Source organism: Sus scrofa, chromosome 14, assembly GCF_054392235.1.
Source record: "Sus scrofa isolate SSC_HxYL_T2T_F1_AM1 chromosome 14, Sscrofa_HxYL_maternal_Yorkshire_Landrace_v2.0, whole genome shotgun sequence".
Taxonomy (NCBI): domain Eukaryota; kingdom Metazoa; phylum Chordata; class Mammalia; order Artiodactyla; family Suidae; genus Sus; species Sus scrofa.
This window is the reverse complement of record NC_139396.1, coordinates 119,944,115-119,968,149: the sequence shown is the minus strand read 5'-3', so window position 1 is coordinate 119,968,149 and position 24,035 is coordinate 119,944,115. Positions and strand designations below refer to the sequence as shown.

At 35.4% G+C, this 24,035-nt stretch overlaps 1 protein-coding gene across 3 annotated transcripts in view; it reads left to right on the top strand.

The window, feature by feature from the left end:
• Positions 1 to 24,035, top strand: part of PRKG1 (protein kinase cGMP-dependent 1) — a 1,234,647-nt gene that overhangs the window by 1,024,744 nt on the left and 185,868 nt on the right. For all 3 annotated transcript variants that reach the window (XR_014825752.1, XM_021072187.2, NM_001044574.2), the window contains 1 exon segment: positions 3,146 to 3,240. Coding sequence is in view for 2 of the 3 variants with exons in the window: in XM_021072187.2 (XP_020927846.1) it covers positions 3,146 to 3,240 (95 nt within the window). In the remaining variant the exon portion in view is untranslated.

The following is a 24,035-nucleotide window of genomic DNA, read 5'->3' as shown; positions in this document are numbered from 1 at the left end:
ATGATTTTAGTGTTTAATTTTTTTGTGTCCTATTTAAAATATATAATTTTGGGGAGTTCTTTGTAGTGAGGTGGATTAAGGATCTGGCATTGTCACTGCAGCAGCTCAGGTTGCTGCTGTGGTGTGAGTTCAATCCCTGGCCCAGGAACTTCCACATGCCACAAGCATGGCCATAAAAAAATCTAATTTGTATGTAAATTCTTAATTTTAAAAGTTTCATATATATATAATTTTCGTTTCAAAATTTTAAATTATAAGACCATGTATATGTTTTACAAAAATTAATATGTAGGTAAATAAAAGGATTATAAAAATATATACCACTTTAATCTGCCTAAAACTAAAAGTAGTTAATGCTCTAAATAGCATTTTATGACAATAAGAGCAATAGTAGTGATATGGGATAATTACAATCAAAGACATGGAATTTCTAAAATAGGAAGTGAGAAAAATGAAGCAAAGGGTAAAATAGGGAAAAAGGAGCCAACTTTGGGGGCCCTTACAGTTCAGAGGAGGCTTTTCATTGATTTTCTCATTTATTCACACACAGCACACATACACACTCATCCATATGAGATAACCCTTCCATTTTTCAGACAAGGTAGTAGGGTAATGGATTCAAATAGACTAAATATTAATTTTAACAATCCATAGCTAGTTCCCTTCCCTAGCATTGTAGACCATAAAGTACTTTGTGGTTTAGGTGAAAAGACTATGTATATAGGTCAAGGTTAGAGGGTCTATCTCTCTATATATAACTTTTTCTACCTTGAAATTTTTTAAGAATTCAAAATTCAAATGTCAGAGTTACCATTGTGGCTCAGTGGGACCCAGCTAGTACCCATGACAATGCAAGTTTGATCCCTGGCCTTGGTCAGTGAGTTAAGGATCTGGCATTGCCGTGAGCTGTGGTATAGTTCACGGATATCATCTAGATCCTGTAAAGCTGTGGCTCTGGCATAGGCCCAGAGCTGCAGCTCCTATTTCACCCCTTGCCTGGGAACTTCCATATGCTGCAGGTGTAGCCCTAAAAAAAAAAGATTCATTATATATACAAAGAACTGTAGAAAATACAACTTTAAAGGAAAACTTTTATTCTTGCTCTTTGATCAACTCTATGTTTTTCATGTATATGAAACTACAGGAGATCAATTTTTCCCTCCTACTTAGCACATAAGCAGAAAGTTTTTTATTCTGTAGGTGACCCATTTTTTGTCTCCATTACTGAATTTTAATAACATATTTTTAAAGAACATTACAAAACCTACTGAAATTTCTCCATAGTTTGCATTAATCTGCCATTTGAATTTCTAACCTTTTTGTTGTTGTTGTTAACCAAATGGCAAATGTACAATTATATAAGATGTCCTTATATCTAATTTGAATTAATGAGCTTAATTTATAGTATATTACATTTTAGTCCATGACTTTTTTTTTAATAGCCAGGACGACTGATAGAAGTAAATATGTTGAGTTTCCTCATTGAGCAGATGAGAAAATTGAGGTTCAGAAATAAAAGTGTATCAATGTTTTGTCAAAGATTTGTCTACAACATTTATATCTATATCACCCACATTAAGCTTTTGTCATGCAGATTTCCAAAACCAGCTGGATCAGAACCTCAGGAATAAGAGTGTAGTAACCTTTATTTTAAAAAAGACACCCCCCCCCAACCACACATACACACAAGTTTGAGAATCACTGGGCTAGTGTATTTCCAGTCACATGGTGAAAGCCTCATCAGTATGCAAATGAGCATCTTTCAGATAAAGCTTAGTGGTAAGTGCTAAAAACTTAATTTCTATGGTTTTGAAACACTGTATGGAGGAGGAGTAATCAAATGGATCAGTGGAGAATAATAATTGAATTCCCTCCACCTTGCACAGACTATCTTAATACTTATAAGAATTCTGGTCTTTGACATCCAATCTCTAAATTCAGAAACCTGAAGCATAGTGTTTTTAAATGTGTTTAAGTGTCTGGCATTGTCTCAAGAAATTAGTTTTTCTACTTCATTACATTTTCCAGGTAGGTGAATTTTAACTATTTAACCTTTCTGGATGACACAGAGCCAATATTAGGATTATTTGTAGAGCTTTAGGGGGAAATGAATTAACACAAAGGTACAATTTACTGCTTTTATGTCCATTCATGCAACAAATTATTACTTGCCTTCCATGGGCCATCACCCAACTCCCAAGTCCTTTGTGGGCAGAGATATCTTGTTAGTATTGAAGCTTTTCTCTTCATACACTTTACAACTCTTGATTGAGTATTTATTATAAATTATAGAGAATGACAAAGAAACACCCATTTATTTGAAGAGTATCCTATTTATTATAGTAAAATGAAGACATACATATAATTTATATATTTCAAAAGAAGAAATCCTCCTGAAGACATACATATAATTTATATATTTCAAAAGAAGAAATCCTCCTGAATGAGAACAATGGTCAGGTAGAGACCTGCAGGAAGGCTTCCTGGAAATGTGACTGGCCTTTAAATGAAGACCGGATTCTTCTTAGCAAAGAGATAGTCCTGTCCTGGAGAAACTGGGATGCACATATAGAGGTGTATAGAAAGATGTTAAATGAAGCCAAGAAATAGAGACAATATAAACATCCAATCTATAAGGAAATCAATAAATAAATATAGAATGGAAAAAGACATTAAAACATTAAAATGGATGAACTAGATTTAATGTAATAGTGTGGAATAAATAATTTAAACAATGTTAAGAGAAAAAAGTATCTAAGTTACAGAATGATACCTAGTATGCTCTTGTATTTTAAAACATAAACATAAAAAGGACTGGAGGGATGCTTACTAAATTCATCACAGGGTTTGCCTCTTAGGAGGTAAAAAATGGGACTACTGATGAGGATCTGAGTGAAATTAAAATTTCTGAATAATTTATTACTTCTTGACAACAACTTGGAAGTATAACAAATCATGGAGGTTATTTCTTAGGTGCATGGGGATCTGACATTATTATTTGGCCCCTGTAGTGATAATGTACTCTTTTTGTTCATAAAAACAAGTTTTAAAAAAGCCCAAGAAATGGAATTAACATCATTAACTAGTATTTATTTGATCTAGTGTGTATGCAGTGGATGTAGACTTTCATTGTTTCTCTGTCTAGGTAAATGTCACTCGTGAAGACTCACCAAGTGAAGATCCCATCTTTCTTAGAACTTTAGGAAAAGGAGATTGGTTTGGAGAGAAAGCCTTGCAGGGGTAAGTAGATCACATGTTACAAAGTTTTGAGTTGAGTGCTACATACATTTCTGTCTCATATAATGAGCTTCTAGCAAAGTTGTCTATTTAGTGTTTATTCTACCATCAGACACAGAACCTTTATGATCATTTTTATGTATTTCCAGCTGAAGTTGGAATCTATCTGGATTGGATGTGGAATTGATTGATTAACTTCTGTAATAAATCATTCTTATCAGGAAAATCTCTCAGCTTTGTGTTCCTTAGTCAATTTCTATAAAGATTCTAAAACAGAGTGAGATGTCTGTGCCAAGCTCATTTTGTACAACAGTTTTACTCAGTATCTGAGGAAAGTGATTGATTTTGAAATCCCTAAACCTGATTGTACAAACAATAGATCCAAATGCAAAGAAGGCTTTCTGGGCTTCACCTCTGGATGGTGGCTGTCATCGCTAGCTATGGTTGTAGACATGGAGGAGGGGGTGGAAGTTGGGGGTAATGCACATTCAGATTCACTGTGGATGAACTTAAAGGACTGGTCTCGTAGAGGTGTGACTTCAAGTCACTGAAATTCTACTTGTAAACTAAAACGTCAAGAAACAAGCACATGGAGGAAAAACCCAGTTGACTTTGTATCATGCATTTTACAGAATGGATGACAAATATATTTGGGTATTCTACTCTTATTTTACAATAAACAACACATTTCAATTATCAGTACACATGTAGGTGAGACTTTTCAAGGTTCAGTGCTGTATGGATATAAGCTACTTGAATAACTAATACCCAATAAACATTCATTTTTATATCAAATTCCAGGCATAGGAGTGTATAGGAGAGAGACAGCAACAGAATATAATTTATTCCTAAAATATTTGCAACAGTCAGTTTTGCTTCCGCATTTCAAAGTATGCCTTCATTTAAAAATTATATTCTAAGTATTTTGCTAAAAAGTATTGTAAGAAAATAGTGTAGGGAGTTTTCATTTATAAAACCACAATCAGTGGTTGGCAGTTTTTTTTCTTTCGTACCATTGCACAGCTACAGGAGTGAAACAGGTCCTGGTAAATCATGCTACTCAGGCCATGTTATCTTATGAAAATTTAGAACTAAATGCATTTGACCTTTTTTTTTTTTCCTGAGTCCATTCGATCCTTATTTGAGAAGTACTTGCCATTAGAAATTTCCACTGGAAAAGTTGGAAGAAATACCGTTGTTCAAAGTAGATATGCAAAAGAGTGTGATAGACATCATCTTCCTAGTATAAGTTGCAAAAAAAAAAAAAAATACCGTTTGCAATCTTTCTTTCCCTTTATTATTGTGTATGTAGAGAATTCCAGAGACTATCATCTGATTTCATTGGTCCAAGATTAGATACTTCTATGGAAAATGTTATTTCCAACAGAGCCCGAGAGCTAGAAACATTTCAGTCATTTCTGATTGAAATCACAAGTGGGACATTAGAAAATAAAACATGATTGAGAATTGACAGGTTTTTTGTTTGTTTGTTTGTTTGTTTTTTTTGTAGCTTATTGTCACTGAATTTTGGTGCTAATTTTAAAAAGTTTTTGGTGAAAACGCCTTCCCAGAATGTGTCTTGAGAAGTGTACTTGGGGATACGGTTTCCAGAATAGTTATCAAAATTTGCTCTGTTATCAAAATTTAATATAGGTGAATTTAAGTTCATCTAGATTGAATTCATGCTAGCATGTGATCATTCTTATAAACTGTCCCGTGCCAAAACTCTTGTGCACATATTCGGTCCTCTTCACTGTTCCTTTTTTTTTATCATACCCCCACTCTTTCCCATATCACACCCCCAACCTACCCCCATCTCTCTCTCTAGCTTACACCCTTTCCTCTCATTTTCTCACCACTCAACCTGACTTTATCAACATACTCTACATATGCGCTCTTAAATGTCACCGGGGATCTGCTACTTACATCATAGATGGTCTTTCTTTTCTGTCTTCATTTGACTTCACATCTCAGACATAGTTTTACATCGTTGATCACCCCTTCTTTCTTTAAATTCCCCATTCTTTGAGACCCTTAGTGATTGTTCGTAAATTGTTAGCACCTTTTAGAATTTCTCATTTCATTTCCTGAAATTTACCAATGTTTTATCCTCAACTCTGTCTATCACATACATCTTGGTACACGTACTGCCTCTTACCTTGATGAAAAGAAATCCCAAATACTTATATTCTGATTTGAGCTCAGCATCTACCACTTTTCAGATACTCAATATATAAACATGTATTTGTTGAATGAATAAAGGAGTGAGTGAACAAAAGAATCTCCCTAATGATGCTCAGTCTTGCAATCCTTTCTGCCATTAATCACTTTCGCATACAGCGGAAATTAATGCTATGTCGTAAATCAACTATACTTTGATTTGAAAAAAATCACTTGCACAACTTAAATTTATTTGATAGTGAATAAGGATTTACAACCTCAGTTGATTATAGGGTTCTGGCTGGTAAGGTAAATAAGTGAAAATAAGGTGAGTAAAACTGGTGGCAACTAGAAAGCCTTGTACAATGAGGACAGCAATTACTGAGCTCCAGCTCATTGTTATGCTTTTTGTTTTTTTCTTTTTAAAGAAAAGCAGAAAAAACTGGGCTTTGGAAAAAAATGTGATTTTGTAACTTAAAAAAAAAGGCTCTGTAAGCAAATGAAACATTTCTGCCAATAATTTGATCTGCAAGTTGCCATTTTGTGATTTCTATCAATCAGACATGCCTCTTTAAAATTTTGTAACTAGATTCCAGAGGAAGAAGCCTGTTAGCTTTACCCTTATTATTTCCTTGTTTTGACTATTTTTTGGCATTTTTATGTTTTGATGTTCTGTGTCTATAACCTGTTTTTCACAGTGTTCTCTATGTTGTTTTTTGATCTCTGTATTGAATTTTATGTTTCACACAAGAAATTCTGGCTTTTCACAAATCAGATTGATTTGTTTCATTCATTTCCCTACAAATAACTTAAAACTGTATGTAACTTTAGGATATAAAGTCTTTTGAGCAACTGCGTATATCTTTTTGAGTAACAGCTATGTCCTTCTTTGGAAATCAGTAGGATTTTATCCTTAGAAGACAAATTTCATAATCGGCATTCTCCTTATGTACATAACACAGCATTTTAGATTGTTGTTTCCTCACAAATAAAATGCATATGTACTGGGAATTTTTGTTTTCTTGAGGAAGTTGAGCAGATTATTAAATTATTGATAAATTGGTAATGTTGAAATTAATCCTTGACCCTTCTTTTTAAATTTGGGAGTGCCGAGTACTAGTTAAACACACAGTCGATAATTGAATGACAGAGCAGAAGTGTGACCTCAGTCACTAACTTCATGAATCCACCATGTAGTTCTGCCTCTAGAACTGACAGCTTTTAATTTTTGTTGGGTGGAGTCAGTAGTCATAAATCTAGCTAACCTATAATCTACAGTATTATCATTCACTAACTGATAGTATTTCATTACTAGTAAAATTTGGTTCATTTATTGTTTTCACTATTTTTGGCTGACATGAAGCAAATTATTCAACATTGTTTGGCTTAAGCAATATTTTTGTGTGTGATGATAGTTTTTCCACACCAGAGAGAGGGCAAAATATTTTTCTTTTTTCAGAAGTACTCCTTAATAAACATGAAAACTAAAGTTGTTTTTAGGATAGTTTACCTCAGGTTTAATCCAATAATTCACGAGTCAAATCATCTACACTCTGACATACCATTGCTTCAAGATTTCTGCCTGATTTGAAACCACGTAAAATTCATTTTGGTATCAGAGGATGTCAAATTCTAAGCCAAATACACACTTTTCATCCACAGTAAAGGAAATTATAAGCTCAAATTGAACCTGAGAGAGATAGGATTGAGCTCCCTCTTGCCATGTCATTCCCTACCCTCCCTACCCTGTCCCTTCCCCTAACCTTTGAGTCTTTATTAAAGCACAGCCTATGGTTAAGAGTTCCAGCTCAATAATCAGCCTGCCTGGGTTGGGACCCACTCTGTCATTTACAAATTCAGAGTCCCTGGATGTCTCTCCTTTGATCTAAAATGGAGATATTTGTACCTAACATTTTGGATTGTTGTGAGGAATAATCAAGGAGATACTTATAAAGCATTTGGATGGGTACCTAGAATTTAGATTAGAATTCAATAAAGTTAGCTAATCTCATCGCCACCACCACCATCTTTATTTTTATTTGTCATTATCATCGTCAACATCATCAGCATTATCCCCATCCTCATTCCCCAGAATGTTCTGCTACTTCTTGACTAAAATTTAGAGCACTTGGTGTAATTGACATAGCATTAGATTTTTGAGTCATCCACTTACTGAGCAAGCCAGTTAATCTTTCTGGGTCTGTTTCTGAATTTGTAAGCTGAGAAAGCCCAAGTAGATGATTTCTAAGTTTCCTTGGGCCACTGCCTCTGCTTCTGTTGAGATTTGGCCTCTTTACAACTGGAACAGACCCTTGGATGCCAAAGGCGCCCTGGGCCACCCTGTGGCATTTGATAGCACACCTCTGTCAGCAGGGCTCCTCCCCCCAGGAAGTATCCCAGCTGTTGCCTATCATTCTGAACCCCTAGGCCACAGGCCAGGCCCTTCTTCGTTAATGTGAAAGTGAATAGGCCATGTTGGTTTAATAGACTCTAGTATTAGAAGTCTGTATTTCTCTAGATTCTCCCCTCAAAATGGATTGTGACCTTGGGTGAGTTAATGTTTTATAACATGCTTTTTTGGGTCTTTTTAGGGCCTCACGATGGCATGTCGAGGTTCCCAGGCTAGCGGTCAAATCGGAGCTGTAGCCACCCTACATCACAGCCTCAGCAGCGCCAGATCCGAGGCAGGTCTGCAACCTATACCACAGCTCGTGGCAATGCTGGATACTTAACCCACTGAGTAAGGCCAGGGATCAAACCTGCATCCTCATAATGACCAGTCAGATTCATTTCTGCTGAGCTACAATGGGAACTCCTCCTTTTTTTTTTTAATTAATAAAATCATAGCACATAAAATCATATAACAAATACTGGATATAGAATTTTAATATTTTGAAACGTTTGAATCTAATTATTATTCATTTATTTATTTGTGGATAAAATATTATAGGCATAATTCAGTCCTCTTTTGCGTTCTCCCCTAGTAAATTCCCTCCTTCCCAGTGTTACCATCCTGTCCCTGTACCACGAAAAGAGGATAGAAATAATTTAGGTCTTCCAATTGTAAGACTTGGGTTTCTGAGTCCCTCAGGGAAAATCTCTTTGATGCTTACCTGGGAAAATATGGAAAGTTATTTCTAAAGCTTGTGTTTTGTGTGAAGAAATACTCCAGGATTAATGAAGGGCTCCATCCCAGCTGCCGTCTTGATAGGATCATAGCAAGACTTCCTAATCTGCCCCTGGTGCATTTCTCTTGCCCGGCCCCAGTTCATTTCTCTAACCTTAGGACTTCTATTTCCTATACCTGAGACTTTAGTGTTTTTATTTTGTTTCCCTTTCTTTTTAGTGGTAATATAATTAATGTGGTTTTAGTGAAAACTATTTTTATGAGGATTATGATGGATTATGTTAACACATATGTCTAGCAGGATTTTTTTTCTCTGTTGTCCTGGAATTGTGGCTAAGATTCAAAGCTAAAAAACTGTCAGTACTTTGGGCCAGCTTCTTTTTGCACAACTGACTGGGATGAGCCAGAATTGCTTTATTAGTATCACTTCTTCATCCATAACAGGGGACAAGTAGGGAGATCTGAGGTTGGTCTATTGGGCAGAGCAGTGTCATCAAAGGAAGTTGTTCCCTCAATCCTCTGGTCGCAGCTTCCTTACTGAGGATTTGCAGATACACAGGACATTAAGATAGAGTTTGCTAAATGATATTAAGGGAGAATCACAAAGTGTCATAGCCACATTATTTTATCCATATCTCCATCCCAAAATTTTTCTTGAGCTCCAGACCCAATTTCCTATGAGGCATGTCCACTTTGACATCACTTAGTTACTTCGGCTTGTACTAGGACAAAGCAAAATCTATTTGCTCTCTACCCCCAACCAAGTTTCTTCTTTCAAGTGATCTCTATTGCAATAAGTGTTTCTCAAACCTTCATTTGGGCATTATTCCTGAATCTTTTCTTTCTTAAAATGCTGTAATCATTGATAACTAATCCTAATGATTCTGCTTTCTATATATCTCTCAACATCACCTATGTCTTGTCATTCTCACTGCCACTGTTCTGATTTAGTGCCACCATGTTCTGTCACCTTGATTACTGGAAGTCCTTCTAATTAGTCATTCTGTATCCCTACTTTCTCACCTCCCATCCATTCCATACACCATGATAATCTCTCAGTATTATTTTCTAGGGTGGCCATGATAAAGTACTACAGACTGAGTATCTTAAAACAATAGACACTATTTTTTTAATAATTATGGAGGTTAGAAGTGCAAAATCGAGGTGTTACCATGGTCATGTGTCCTGTGAAATCTCTAGGGATGACTCTGTCTTGCACATCTCTCCTAGATGCCAGCAATCCATGACATCTTTGGCTGCTAGCTTCCTCATTCCAATTTCTGCCTCCTCTTCACATGGCTGTCCCGCCTTCTGTGTGTACCTCTGTATCAAAATCTCTCTCTCCTTATAAGGATAGCAGATATTGGACTTAGGCCCTACCCTAGTCCAGTATAGCAGCATCTTAACTTGATTATATCTGCAAAGACCTTATTTCCAAATAAGATCACATTCACAGGTTTGGGGACTTTGACATAGCTTTTTGCAGGATACAATTTAATCCTTAACACTGTTCAAAACAACTAGCTTCATGTCATTTTCCTTCTCTGTGGCACTCCCTGTTGTGAGATCTGTTCCTATAGTACTAGTGCAGTCTTATCTCCCACGTGCCTGCTTCATGGTCTATGCTTTCATCATACTGAGATTCTTCATGTCATCATAATCCCCATGAAGTGTTTTGCTACTAGGCATTTTCCATTTGAAAAATCTTTTATGATTACAGTTCTTCCTGGCATAGATGAATAACCAAACTTATAACCGGCTCCAAGTGGGATGTTAGAACGTGGAAGCTCAGCTCAGAACCCAAATCACTTTATAGGCACTTATAGGCACTTATACTCATGATATGGACATTTTATCGTAACATAAATATGTCTAGTATACAATATTTCATTGAGCTTTGGTATCAAGGGGCCCATCATAAAATTTATGGAAATCATATCTTGGTTTTAAAAAAACCATACTGAATACAAAATATAATTACACATCTGCCCCTCCACTCAACACACATACATACACACGTATACACAACCCCCTCCCACACATACATCCTAAATTACAGTTAGTAGTAGGGGCATACCTTTGGACTTGCCTACACACACATACACCCTAATGAATATGATTTAATCAACAAAATTTGAACACATGCTCCCCAGACTTCTCCAAAGAACAACTTAACCTGGAATATAATGTCAGTTGTACAAAACAATTTTTGCTGTTTGTATTTACTTGACAATCTCGTTAATGCTTTAGTGGGCACTATAGACTCCTTCTTATATATCACCAGTAGTTGACTTAGCTTATTCTAATTGTCAGTAACTAAGCAGTAACCTAAGATACATTCATTTTAAATGCATTAGGAAATTGGTTGTTTTTTTTTAAAAAAGTCAGTTAAATGTAAGAGAATTTACGAGAGAGGACTTCTCTTCTGGAGGAAGGCTTTGGGCCTGCTGACATGAATGATAGTTCATATAAAAGGGATTAGATTTCTATAGATGGTTGGGGAAACATCCCAGTGTCTTAGCATTTTTCTATAAAATGTTTCCTTTATTCCTGCTGTCTTATATAAGGTCATTTCAGTGGTGGAAATTGAGCTACTTACAAAACAATTCAAGGCCTCGTTGTTATTCTCCAAAATGTCATTCAGACAAATAATTTCCTTCTGGAAATTCTAAGATAAGAAAATATAATGTAAATTTGAAAATCTCTTCAGAAACAAATATAAAAATATTTCATGTGAAGTTCATTTCCTTGTTAATGAACTTGGCTAGTATTTTATGTCTCTGTCATTTTTATTCTTTCTGAGTCTAAATGATTGCTTCTTAAGTTTTCCTTTGTACTATGCAGAAGAAAAATGGCTTGTTATAAGTCATACTTTGGACAGGCAACAAAGATTTTAATTAGTTAGATTCATCGTCATTACACTAATCCCTTATGAGGACCAAAAAAATTTTTTTAACTCTCTGAATAGTCTTGCCAAAAATTATCTTTGAATGTAGCATTTACTAATAGTATTCTGATTGAAACTGTGTCTACATGAAACAAGCATTTCCAATTGTATTTGGTTTCACATTGTTCATTCTTCATTCATACAATGAAATAGGAGTGGGAGATCATTCAGAAAAACAAGCTAAGTGATCATTGTCTCACCCTATACTCCAGGAATTAGGACAAGTACAAAAAATTCTTTAGAAAATTTCAACTAATATTTAAGAGGCTTCAAATTCACCACTCTTTCCCAGGGTCATGCTGAAATATGTCAACAAATAATCATACAGGTATCCATAGTTTAATCAAGCAATAAACAATCAAAAATTGAAAAATTAGGAGTTCCTGTTCTCATGGCTCAGTGGTTAACAAAACTAACTAGTATCCATGAGGACGTGGGTTTGATCCCTGGCCTTACTCACTGGGTTAAAGATCTAGTGTTGCCATGAACTATGGTGTAGGTTGCAGATGTGCTGGGATCCCACAGTGATGTGGCTGTGGTATAGGCTGGCAGCTGTGGCTTTGATTTGACCCCTAGCCTGGGAACCTCCACGTGCCTTGGGTGTGGCCCTAAAAAGACCTAAATAAATAAATAAATATTTTTTAAAAGTTGAAAAAATAATATTTTAGTAGCCTAAAATTATGAAGTAATTGAGATAAATTTTTGAAAATATGTGTAAAACTTGTACATTGAAAACTACACATTTCCAAGAGTAATATTGAGACATATGCACTTGTTACATCACTATACCAGGTCATAAGTCTCAATATTGTTCTCCCAGATTGATCTTCACATCCAGTACAATCCCACTCAGAATCTACGCAAGATTTTTTGTAGATGATTTTTAACATTCATATGGAAATTTAAGGGACCTAGAGTAATCAAAAGAACTTTGAAAAGAAGAACAAATTTAAAAGACTAAACCTACCAGACTTTGACACTTATTTTCAAGCCCCAATAAATAAGGCAGTATGGTATTGATGTCAAGATAGACAAAATAAATCTATGGAATGGAATGAAGTGTTCCAAAATCAATCACAGGTATATTATTGCCTTAGTCAGCCTGGGCTGCCGTAACACAATAGCATAGAATGGGTAGATTAAACAACAATAGCTTATTTTCTCACAGTTCTAGAGGCTGGAAATCTGAGATCAGGGTGCCAATATGGTTGGGTCCTTTTGAGAACTTACTTTCTGGCTTATAGATGGCTGCCTATGTGTTCACATGGCCATTGCTCAGAATAAACACCTTGGAAAGAATGCTTTCTGTTGTCTCTTTTTATAAGGGAACTAATTCCATCATGAGGACCCTACCCTTTGACTTCATTCAAATTTAGAGTCTCCCAAAGGCTCCATCTCTAAATACCATGCATAAAAGGAGTAAGAGCTTCATCATATGAACTGGCAAGAGGGACTCACAATTCAGTCCATAGCATTTGTCAGTTGATTCTCAATAGCAGTTCAAAAACAATTCAGTTAAGAAAGGTCAGCATTTTCTATAAGAGGTATTGAAACAACTGAACATCTGTTAAATTAAAAAAAAAAAAAAGCCTGGTTCTACCCTGCACCATATATAAAAAATACCTTAAAATATAATATAGACATAAATGTGAAACAAAAACTATAAAATCTTTAGAAAAAAAAATATAGGAGATAAATTTTGTAACTTTGGTGAGGCAAAGTTTTTTTTATATATACATCTCATAATTAAACATTATCCATAAAAGAAAAAACAGACTTCATTAAAATTAAGAATTTATGTTCTTTTAAAAACACATTATGAGTAGGAAAATAAAATATTTTCTCTTCACAGGCTGAGAGAAAATATTTGCAAATGATATATCTGAAAAAGCCTTGATTCTAGACTATATAAAGAAATCTCAACCTTAATAATTAGAAAACATCCATTTTTTAAATAGATAAATAATTTGAACAGACGTTTCATCAATAGAGAAACTTAGCACAAATAAGCACATGAAGATTTGGTTACCAAGAATTGTCATTAGGGTAATGCAAATTAAAACCATAAAGTACACTGGAATGTCTAAAATTTAGAAGATTGATTGTATCAAATATTGTAAAGGATGTGGAATAAGCAGAACTTTCATATACTGCTTAGCAGGCAGTGATGAAATTGGAACAACCACTTTTCAAAAAGTTTGGCAGCTTCTTAAAAAGTTAAACATACTACCTGCCACGTGATTCAGCTAGCCCATTCTTAGGTATTTATATGAAACCTGAAAGCTAATGTCCATACAAAGACTTTCCCACAAATGTTCGTGACAGCTTTATTTGTAATATCCCCAAATTTGAAACAACCCAACCCAAATGTGTATCAACAGATGATTGGATAAACAATGCATACACTGAAGTGCTTTTGGACAACAACAAAAAGAATGAAGTATTGATACTCAAGACTCAAAATCATGTAGGAATACCAAAGTAACTGTGATGAGTGAAATAAGCCAAATTAAAAAAAAGTACATACTGTTGGTTCCATTTATACAAAATCTAGGAAATGCCAACGAATCTATAATGACAGAAAGCAGATCAGTGGTTACCTAGGAATGGGGACAACCCTTGATTTCTCCAAAAAGAAATTTGTGTTTTTAGGCTGATGAGATAATTCCCCACTTCAGTCTTTTTCTGAATAATAATGTCACTGAAAATATCATTTCATAAGTCTAAGTTAAGTAAGTTTAATACTAGATTTGATGTGGATCTCTTAAAGAAATAATGCACAAATTAAAGTATCTATGGGACATAAGGTGTTTTATTATTGTACTGCTTAAAATCATCTGAAGCAGCAGTGATCCTCATATTCTGCATTAGGAAATGTAAGATAAACTATTTATTTATTAAAATAGTCAAGTCTGCCTGCCTATATGTAACTACAATACATTATGCTATAGGATATTAAATTTAGTATATGTGCTGCCAGAGTGAGCACCAGGATTTTAAATTTAAACAGCATGCACTTCAATTTCTCTCTCTTAAACCTGTCTATTCACTCTAGCCAAAAATGTAGTTTACTGCTTGATGCTGAGGTATTTAAAGGTAAGCAGGACTGATTTCCTGCCCTCCAAGCCATTGTGCAAAGTACTCTTATGTATTACTGTTTCATTCTCACAACAATCATTATTAACCCCATTATACATGTGGGAAAACTGAGGCACAGTGAGATTAACTAACCTGCACAAAGTCAAACAGCTAGTCTGCAAGAAACTAGAGTTTTAAACCCAGATCCCTTTGGTCCCATGATATGCTGTCTTTTCAATTGACCATACTGCAGTTACATGCGACACTGACCAAACAGGGACAAAATGGGAGTTCCCATTAGTCCAGGAGTTCTCAACGCTCAGGAGTTGTGTTTTATTACTTTCCTACGCAAATTAGGTATAACAGTAGTACATGGGAGAAAAACATATAGCTGCTTTTCCCACTATTTTCTCATAGTTCATACTCTCCTGAGATACTCAAGAGGTTTGTCCTTTTCCAAACCCCAAGATTTAGATGGTAGAGGCTCACTTAGTATAAAAGTACTTGTGGTTTCATCTTGGCTTTAGCCCTGGTTTTCCATTGCTAATTGAAAATGATTTTAAAGCAAATGGACTTATACATCACACCTTTCCCTTTAATGGCTATAGAACCATTTCTAAAACTATTCCACTGCCCAGATCTATGGATATTAAGAGTTGATTCTATGAGGTGTCATGACTGCCATTCTATTTTCTAGAATATTCCTGAGTGTTTGGGCTTAATGGTGCCCTCAGCATAAGTGGATGACAGTTGCCTGCTACCCAGATGGCTGATTGCTTCTCTCACTGTCTACTTAACAGCATCTTTACTGCAACTTGGATTCCCATATGGGGAAACATGTTGGTTTGAAAGGAACATTTTCCACAAACATTTCTTAAGAAGAATACAGGTTTTCTACCACCCCCATCCATATGTACATTTTCCCCTGAGAAACATGGATTTGCTATCCTGGAGAAATAGATTTTTTTTTTTTTTTTACTTTAAGAATTTTGAATTTGTGTGACTGAACACAAATAGTCAAGAATTGTAAAACATGTGCCTGATGTTAACTTTTAAATTTGTGAATTTTAAAATTATGAATTTTATATAATCATACATTTTTTCTTAATATTTGGGGGGAGGGAAATGGTATGTTTCTTTGTTTTTAGACCCACCCTAGAATAATCAGAATTTGAGATCATAGAAAATGACAGGTTTTAGAACTGTTGCTCTTTGCTACTATAAGCAGTTCATATTTTGTATCTCTCTTGATTTCCTATATCCACAATCCATATGCTACTATGTGGTAACATGTTATCTATGTTGCTATGCACCTAATGAGCTCTGAGGATAAGCCAGCTGCCAAACATGAGACTACAATAGACCATATTTATTGTTTTTATTAATTTCCAATTTAACTGGTATTTTTATTCAGAAGAAGACTGGATAACTTCTGTCACCAGCCACAACAAATTTCATTAATTTTCCATTTGCTAAAGTAGGGTGAGTCATTAAGAATTGGAATATAAATCCTACAATTTCTCCTTCAAGCAAATGTCTAAATATCCTGAAAAGAGCTGCTTAGCCAAATGATTTTATTTAAAGTAGTCAGATTATGTATTTGTGAAAACAGGAAATATTTTTAAGTGATTGATAAGATATTTTATATGTGTAGGTTTTATTATTCATTTCGAGATTCAGAGAGTGGATCGTGGATCTCTAGGTCTCCCCTAACAACAGAGTTGGATACACGTCGAGGCAAATACCATGACAGAACAGTCTTGACTGTCTTTTTTCTTTCTTTCTCAAACATATTGTTTTCCCTTACCACCAGTTACTCTGTTAAGAATACCTTTATTTCCTAGTCACCCAGATTTGAAAGTTAATCTCTTCAACCCACACCACACCTCCTTGGCTCTCCCTCCTATTTTCAAATCCATGTTTATGGATTATTCTTCCACAGTATTTCTCACATTTATTCCCTTCTCTCTTTTATCAGTTCCCCCTCTATAATTCTGATATTTTCTTAACCTGTCACTTATACTATTAGATTTATTTTCTCATTGATCATATCCTAATATATCATAAACACCACATTGGCCAGGCAAATAGAACCCTCACTCTGTCCTGAGCTTTAGTTGTTACCATTCTGGTCTTTCTCTGTTATTCCTCTTTCCAAAGGGGGAAGAGTCTTCAGGAAAATATTTCCACCTTATAAACATCACCTTATAAATATCACCTTATAAACCATTCTTCTAGTGTATTTTGTTATTTCAGTTATTGTATTCTTTAGCAATGTTTGGTCCTTCTTTGCATTTTCTCTTTGTTAAAATTTTGTGTTTAGGAGTTCCCATCGTGGCACAGTGGAAACGAATCTGACTAGGAACCGTGAGGTTGCAGGTTTGATCCCTGGCCTTGCTCAGTGAGTTAAGGATCTGGCGTTGCTGTGAGCTGTGGTGTAGGTTGCAGACACAGCTCAGATCTGGCATGGCTGTGGTGTATGCTGGTGGCTCTAGCTCCGATTAGACCCCTAGCCGCAGGTGCGGCCCTAAAAAAAGAAAAAAATTCTGTGTTGATCCATTCTTCTCCTGAGTTTGATTGAGCATATTTATCATTATCACCTTGAACTCTTTATTGGATAGATAGCTTCTCTTCATTTAGTTATTTAGTTATTGTTCTGAAGTTTTGTCTTGTTCCTTCATTTGGAACATACTCCTTTGTCTCCTAATTTTACCAAATGCTCTTTGTTTATTTCCCTGTGTTATGTAGATTGGTTATGTTTCTTCATTTTAGAGATGTGGCTTTATGAAGGAGATATTTTATGGAGTCCAGCAGCACTCTCCCCTCTGATCACCAGAATTATATTCTCTAAAGCTGTCCCCCATGTTGGCTGTGTAGGTCTTTCTCTTGTGACAAGCTGACTACTGTGGGTACCATTGTAGTCTACTCTGGCCCTTGGCGATATGGCTCTACCTTGTGCAGGGCTGTGGACCCACTGGAGTGCAGGGTGGACTTCCTATGTGGCTGTCTGCACGGTTCATGGGTCGTGTAGCTGGTGCCAGCCTGCTGGAGGGTAGGGCTGGGTTCCTATGCAAATATGTGCACAGCTTGGGGTTGGTGCTCATGGCTGGTGTTGGCCCTAGCAGGTAGGGTGGCATCACACTCTCTTTGATTCTGTGTGTTCCAGGTGGGGGCCTAGGACTGGTGCCCACCCACGGGAAAGTGAAGCCAGTTTCCCATACTGCTCTAAGTGGGCTCAGGGGTTTTCAGGGCTGTGCCACCTGACCCAAGTCCCTGGTGCTAATAGAGGGAGCATTCCAAAATAGTGCTTGCCAGTGCAGGTGTTGTCATGGTTGAATGAGCTCTCCAGATGGCTTTTGCCACAATTTCCATCCTTAGGGCCAGTCCCAATTGCCTCCTTCCTTTCTGGGAGATTCTCCGAGATCAGCAAGTGGGTCTGACCCAGTCCTCTTTCAAACTCAAGCCTCTGTGCTGAGACTTGGAGCTTGTGATTTTGTACGCACCCTCTGAGAACAGAGCTTCTGTTTCCTACAGCTCTTTGGCTTTCCCAAGCATAAGCCCTGCTGTTTTTCAAAGCCAGACATCCACACTGCAGGCCTCCTGGGCTGGGGAACCCACTGAGGTTCTCATTCTTTGTGGAGCAATTGCAATATTTCTCCCATTATGGATTGCTGACCCAGCGACACAGGTCCTGACTATATTGCAACTTCACCCCTTCCTTCCGTCTCACTGTGGTTCCTTTTTTATATCTTTAGTTGTGGAAAATCTTCTCTGCTAGTCTTTAACTTATTTTCATAGCTAGTTGCTTGGCAAGTAGTTGCAATTTTGGTGCGTCTGTGGGAGGAGATGAGTTCAATATCTTTCTGCTTATCCCTCTTAGGCACCTCTTCTCAGGGTAGTTGTAATTTTAAGTCAGGTGGTCAGCATGGTCCTCAGTAAGAAAGTGATATTTGAGCAAAGGTTTGAAGGAGGTAAGGGAGTGAGCCACAGAGATATCTGAGGGAACAATGTCTCCGTACTGATAATAGGGTCTCACCAAATCTGCTCCATATTATCAATGAACCAACCCCTTAATGTCCTTCTCATCTCTGAGACTTGGCAATACATGGGGTCTGGATTTGATTCAAAATAATTCTGTCTGTGGGAGGATATGAATGAGAAGAGATTGGCTAGGAATTTTCATTGTTGAAACACAGTGTTAGGTACATTGTCATTCATTCTATTTTTTTTCTCTCTAGCTTTATATATGTTTGAAATTTTTCATATTAAATTGTAAATAAATTCATTCTAATTTACCTAATTTACCTAATTTGAGATTCAGCTTCTGAGGCAAGTACCAAAATTATTCTTTGTAGTCATGTCTTGCATTTTAATAGTTAATTAATCAAATGGTTTTTTACACCAATATAATTATGTTAATAATGTAGCATTTATTTTTCATTCCTAAATATTCAAAAAATACATTGTGTTGTTGACTAAAAAACAAAAACAGCAAAACAAAGCAAAAATAAACAACAAAAAACCCCACATACACAAAGTATCATGTGATCCTGAAAAATTTAGGACAAGCCCAGATCATAATATTCCATGAAATTCTTTCTTGGCTTAGATAATATTTGAAAAGTTTTCTTTTACGTTTGCAGATTTAACACCTTTTACGTAAAAATTATTAGTCAGGAAATTATTCATGTGAAATTGCCACTTTGAGTTATTTTACAAAAGTGGTTCTCTGACAGACACAAGGGTAAAATTTATGAGAGGCATGTATAGAACAAAATCTATTTTTTTAGTGGCTGCACATACCTACCCAGAGTGTTTTGCCTAAAGAGTTCTAGGATGTATGTGAAATTGCCTAGGAAATTAGATGCAGATTTATTTTGTGTTAAACCTGAGTAAAAAGAATATGTTCTGATCTAGCAATAATAGTAAATATTGCTACAAGTATAAAGAAGCAAAACATGTTTACAGGGACTGGAAGATCAGTGCGCACTAAAATGAAGATCTTTTGTTACTTAGTCTCTTCTGTCTGAGCTGAATTTTAAATAACTATTTTACATTCCAAATCAATGTTTCCATAAATACATAATAAGGAAATCTAATATGATGTTGATGGACTATAAAGAACCTTGCTGAAAGAATATGGATGGGACTTTGTTCAGGGAATTAATATAAGGGAAGTGGCTGATTTTAATATTAGCTCATAAAATAGCCCAACTTTATGTGAAGCTCATTAGAAAATGATTAGTAGTACATTTAAAGTGCTTGGTAGGCTCTGTTTTTTTAAAAGGAGCAGTAAAGCTTTCTTACTACTCTAATATTTGATAAAAGGCATTTCATTTACATAACACAATGAAACTAATATCTGCTCAACTAAGAAGCTTTCAAGACAAATGAAATGAAAAAATTTTGCAGCTCCAAATTTTATTACCTCTGTTCACTCCCTTACAGTAATGAGACCTAATTCCATTCAGACTAAAGTGTGAAATACCTACTGTCTTCAGAGATACGGCTGCGGTTTTTTTATTTTTTTTTTAATTTTGAAATAATTTCAAATTTACATAGGAACTGCAAAATTAACACAGAAAGCTCCCGTGTATACTTACCTAAATTCACCAGTTTTGACATTTTGCTGTATTTGTTTTATCATCTTTTCTTCCTAATGTATTGATACAAATAAGTTATAAAATATATATAATGTATTCATTTCTGAATTATTTGAAAGTTCAGTACTTCATGTCATTTCCCCCAATGCCTCAGTTTCCTGAGAACAAGGATATATTCTTAAGTAATCACCAAGTTATCAAAAGTCAAGGCATTTAACATGATATTTTATCTAATCTATAGCTCATATCAATTTTGCAAGTTGTCCCAATATGTTCTTTCTAGAACTTTTCTCTTGAGTTCAGAATCCAGTCCAGGGTCATGTATTATAATAATGTCAAGTCTCTTTTGTCTTCTTTAAACTGAAGATACACTTTAGATCTCTGTTATCTGTCATGGCACTGGCCTTTTTTGAGCATTACAGGCCAACTGTTTTAGAGAGTATCACTCAGTTTGGGTTTGTGTGATATTTCTTTATGACTAGATTCAAGTTATGAATCTCCAGGTGGAATACTGTATAAGTGATATTGTATTCTTCTCTTCTTACATAGGGCTCAGTTTATTTTATTTTGAAATAGAATAGGAAGGAGTTCCCGTTAAGAACCCAACCAGTATCCATGAGGACGTGGGTTCAATCCCTGGCTTCTCTCGGTGGGTTAAGGATCCCGTGTTGCCGTGAGCTGTGGTGTTGGCCAGCAGCTACATTCCATATGCTTCAAGTGTGGACCTAAAAAGAAAAAAAAAAGTATTCCTAGTTATTTTTTGTCTTTTTTGATGTAAATGGGGTTGTTATCAGTTCATATACTATTTTGGTATATTAATTTTTTTTCTGCAACTTTGTTGAATTAATTTATTCAGTTTTTTGATGTAGTCTTTAGGGTTTTCCATATATGGTATGCCATCCGCAAATAGTGACAGTTTTACTTCTTTTTTGATTTGGATGCTTTTATTTCTCTTTCTTGCATAATTTTTTTGGCTAGGACTATCAATACTATGTCGAATAAAAATGAAGAGTGGGCATCCTTGCCTTGTTCCTCATGTTAGGAAAAAAAAGGTTTTAGCTCTCCACCATTGAATGTAATACTAGCTGTGGGTTTGTCATCTATAACCTTTAATACATTGACTTCCTCTACATCCATTTTGTTGGGAGTTTTTATCATAAATGGATGCTGAATTTTTTTCAAATGTTTTTCCTACATTGACTTAGATGATCCTATGTTTTTACCTTTCATTTGTTAATGTGATGTAGCATGTTGACTGATTTGCAGGTGTTGGACTTTCCTTGCATCCCTGAAATTAATCCCACTTAATTATGGTGTATGATCCTTTTAATGTATTTTTAACTTGTTTGCTGATATTTTTTGTTGAAGATTTTTAAATTTATATTCATCAGGGATATTGGCCTATAGTATTCCTTTTTTTGTTTGTCTTTGATTTCCTTATCAGGGTAATTCTTCCCTCAAAAAATGAGTTTGGAAACTTTTCCTCCTCTTAAATTTTTTTGGAAGGAAGGGTCTGAAAAGGACATTTTAAATCTTCTTCGAATGTTTGGTGGAATACACCAATGAAGTCATCTGGTCCTCCACTTCTGTTCATTAAGAGGTTTTGTTTATTCATTTGTTTTAATTATTGATTCAGTTTCCTTACTAGTTATTAGCCTGGCCAGATTTTCTGTTTCTTTATGATTTAATCTTGGAAGGTTTTTAGAAATTTATCAATTTCTTCCAGATTGTACAATTTGTTGATGCATAATTGTTCCTAGTAGCCTCTGATGATCCTTTTTGTTTTTGTGGTAGCAATTATGACTTCTCTTTTATTTCTGATTTTATTTATTTGCTCTCTTTCCTTTCTTAGTGAATCTAGCTAAAGGTCTTTATATTTTATCTTTTCAAAGAGTTAATTCTAAGGTCACTGAGCTTTTCTATTGTCTTTCTAGTTTGTTTTATTTATTTCCACACTGATTTTATTACTTCCTTTTTTCTATTAACTTTGAGCTTCATTTTTTTTTCTAGTTTCTTTCAGTATAAAATTAGATTATTTGAGATTTGTTTCTTGATGTAGGCCTGTATTGCTATGAACTTTCTTCTTAGAACAGCTTTTGCTGCAACTCATAGATTTTGACACATTGTATTTCTGTTTTCATTTGTCCGAGGTATTTTAAAATTTAAAATATTTAAAATCATGAGAAAATACTCTGTATATAATATGAAGTGGAAAAACTGTATTGAAATAGATATGTATTAGAGTGGCACAGCAGAATCATTCTGGGCCCATAATACAGATATATTTTTAAAAAAGATCCATGTTAATAAAATGAGAGTCATCCAGAGACATATTCCTGCCAAGTATGTAAGCTAAAATATAAAGAAAAGTTAGCTCCAAATGCATAGAGAATGAGTAATTAAAATGTTTTGTGTCAGATAATTTCTGTATTTTCAAAATGTTTTATAATGAATACACATTGCTTTTATAATCAGAAAAATAATGTTTTGAAAATGTTTAGGTCTTCCTTTTTAAACCTCATTAAATTCAGAGAGAAATGAAATTATATGGAAGATTTGGCCATGTATTAATCTTATATGGGAGATTTAATTAAATAGGATAAAAACAGCATTATATACGAGTTATGCTGTTCTTAGATGAAATTGGTTACTTGATTTTCAAAAACATATAGGCTTCACTTCAAAGGAGAAAGTGGAAGTTCCTTTGTGGCCCACCGGGTTAAGGAATCCAGCACTGTAGCTTGGGTCACTGCTGTGATGCAGTTTGGATCCCTGGCCTGGGAACTTCCATTTTGCAGGCATGGCAAAAGAAAAAAAAAATTCTCCAATAAAAGAAACCAGGGCTCTTTGAAGAAATGGCTGATCCTACAGCTAGAGTAGAGAAAAACAAAATGACCCTGGAGCCCCAAAATAAGGAAATGCTATAAATGAAAGAATGAATAAATGAATGAATAGACAGGATAGATATTTCTTACAGAATAATTCTAATTAATAAATGTAGAGGAGTTCCTACTGTGGCAAGGTGGATTAAGAATCCAATTTCAGCAGTTTGGGCTGCTGTGAAGGCTCGGATTCAATCCCTGTCCCAGATCAGTGGGTTAAAGGATCCGCTGCAGCGTAAGTGGCAGCTGTGGCTTGCATTCAGTCCCTGGGCTGGGAATTTCTATATGCCCTGGGCGAGCTTATAGGAAAGAAAGAGAGAGGAAGGAAGGAAGGAAGAGAGGGAGGGAAGAAAAAAGGAAAGAAAGAAGGAAAGGAGGGAGGAAGGGAAAGAAAAAAAGTTGAATGTTGAGACAATTTATAAGTAACACAATTTGAAAATCCAGTTACCATGGTAAGTATGATTTTTCTCACTTGGATTATCTGCAGAATTTTTGTGAATTGTAGGGTGAAGTGGTTTTAGAATTCACAGAGAAATGTAGAAGTGTGGCCTCTGGAGTCCTAGTTTTGAGTCCCAATTACTAGTGATGTGAGTGTGAATAAATACATCATGATTGTTTTCTCTTCTGTAAAATGGGATGCCACTTGTAATGTCTTATGGGATGTGAGTGCTCAAGAAGACCTTGGTTAAAGAGCGCTGTCGATATTTCCTGGCACTGATTTAACTTTTATTATTAGAAAAGCAGAATAAATACAGATGGTCTAACAAGTGAAGATACTATCATATTAGGGTCTTTTTTTTGGGGGGGGAGAGTGAAAGTTAAGTCAATTTTAAGTCATCCTAGTAGAGATAAAGATGTTCCTGAACTTTAAAAAAAAAAGAATTGGTCTGGAGTTCCCGTTGTGGTGCAGCAGAAACGAACCTGACTAGTAATCATGAGATTGCAGGTTCAATCCCTGGCTTTCAGTGGGTTAAGGATCCCACGTTGCTGTGAGCTGTGGT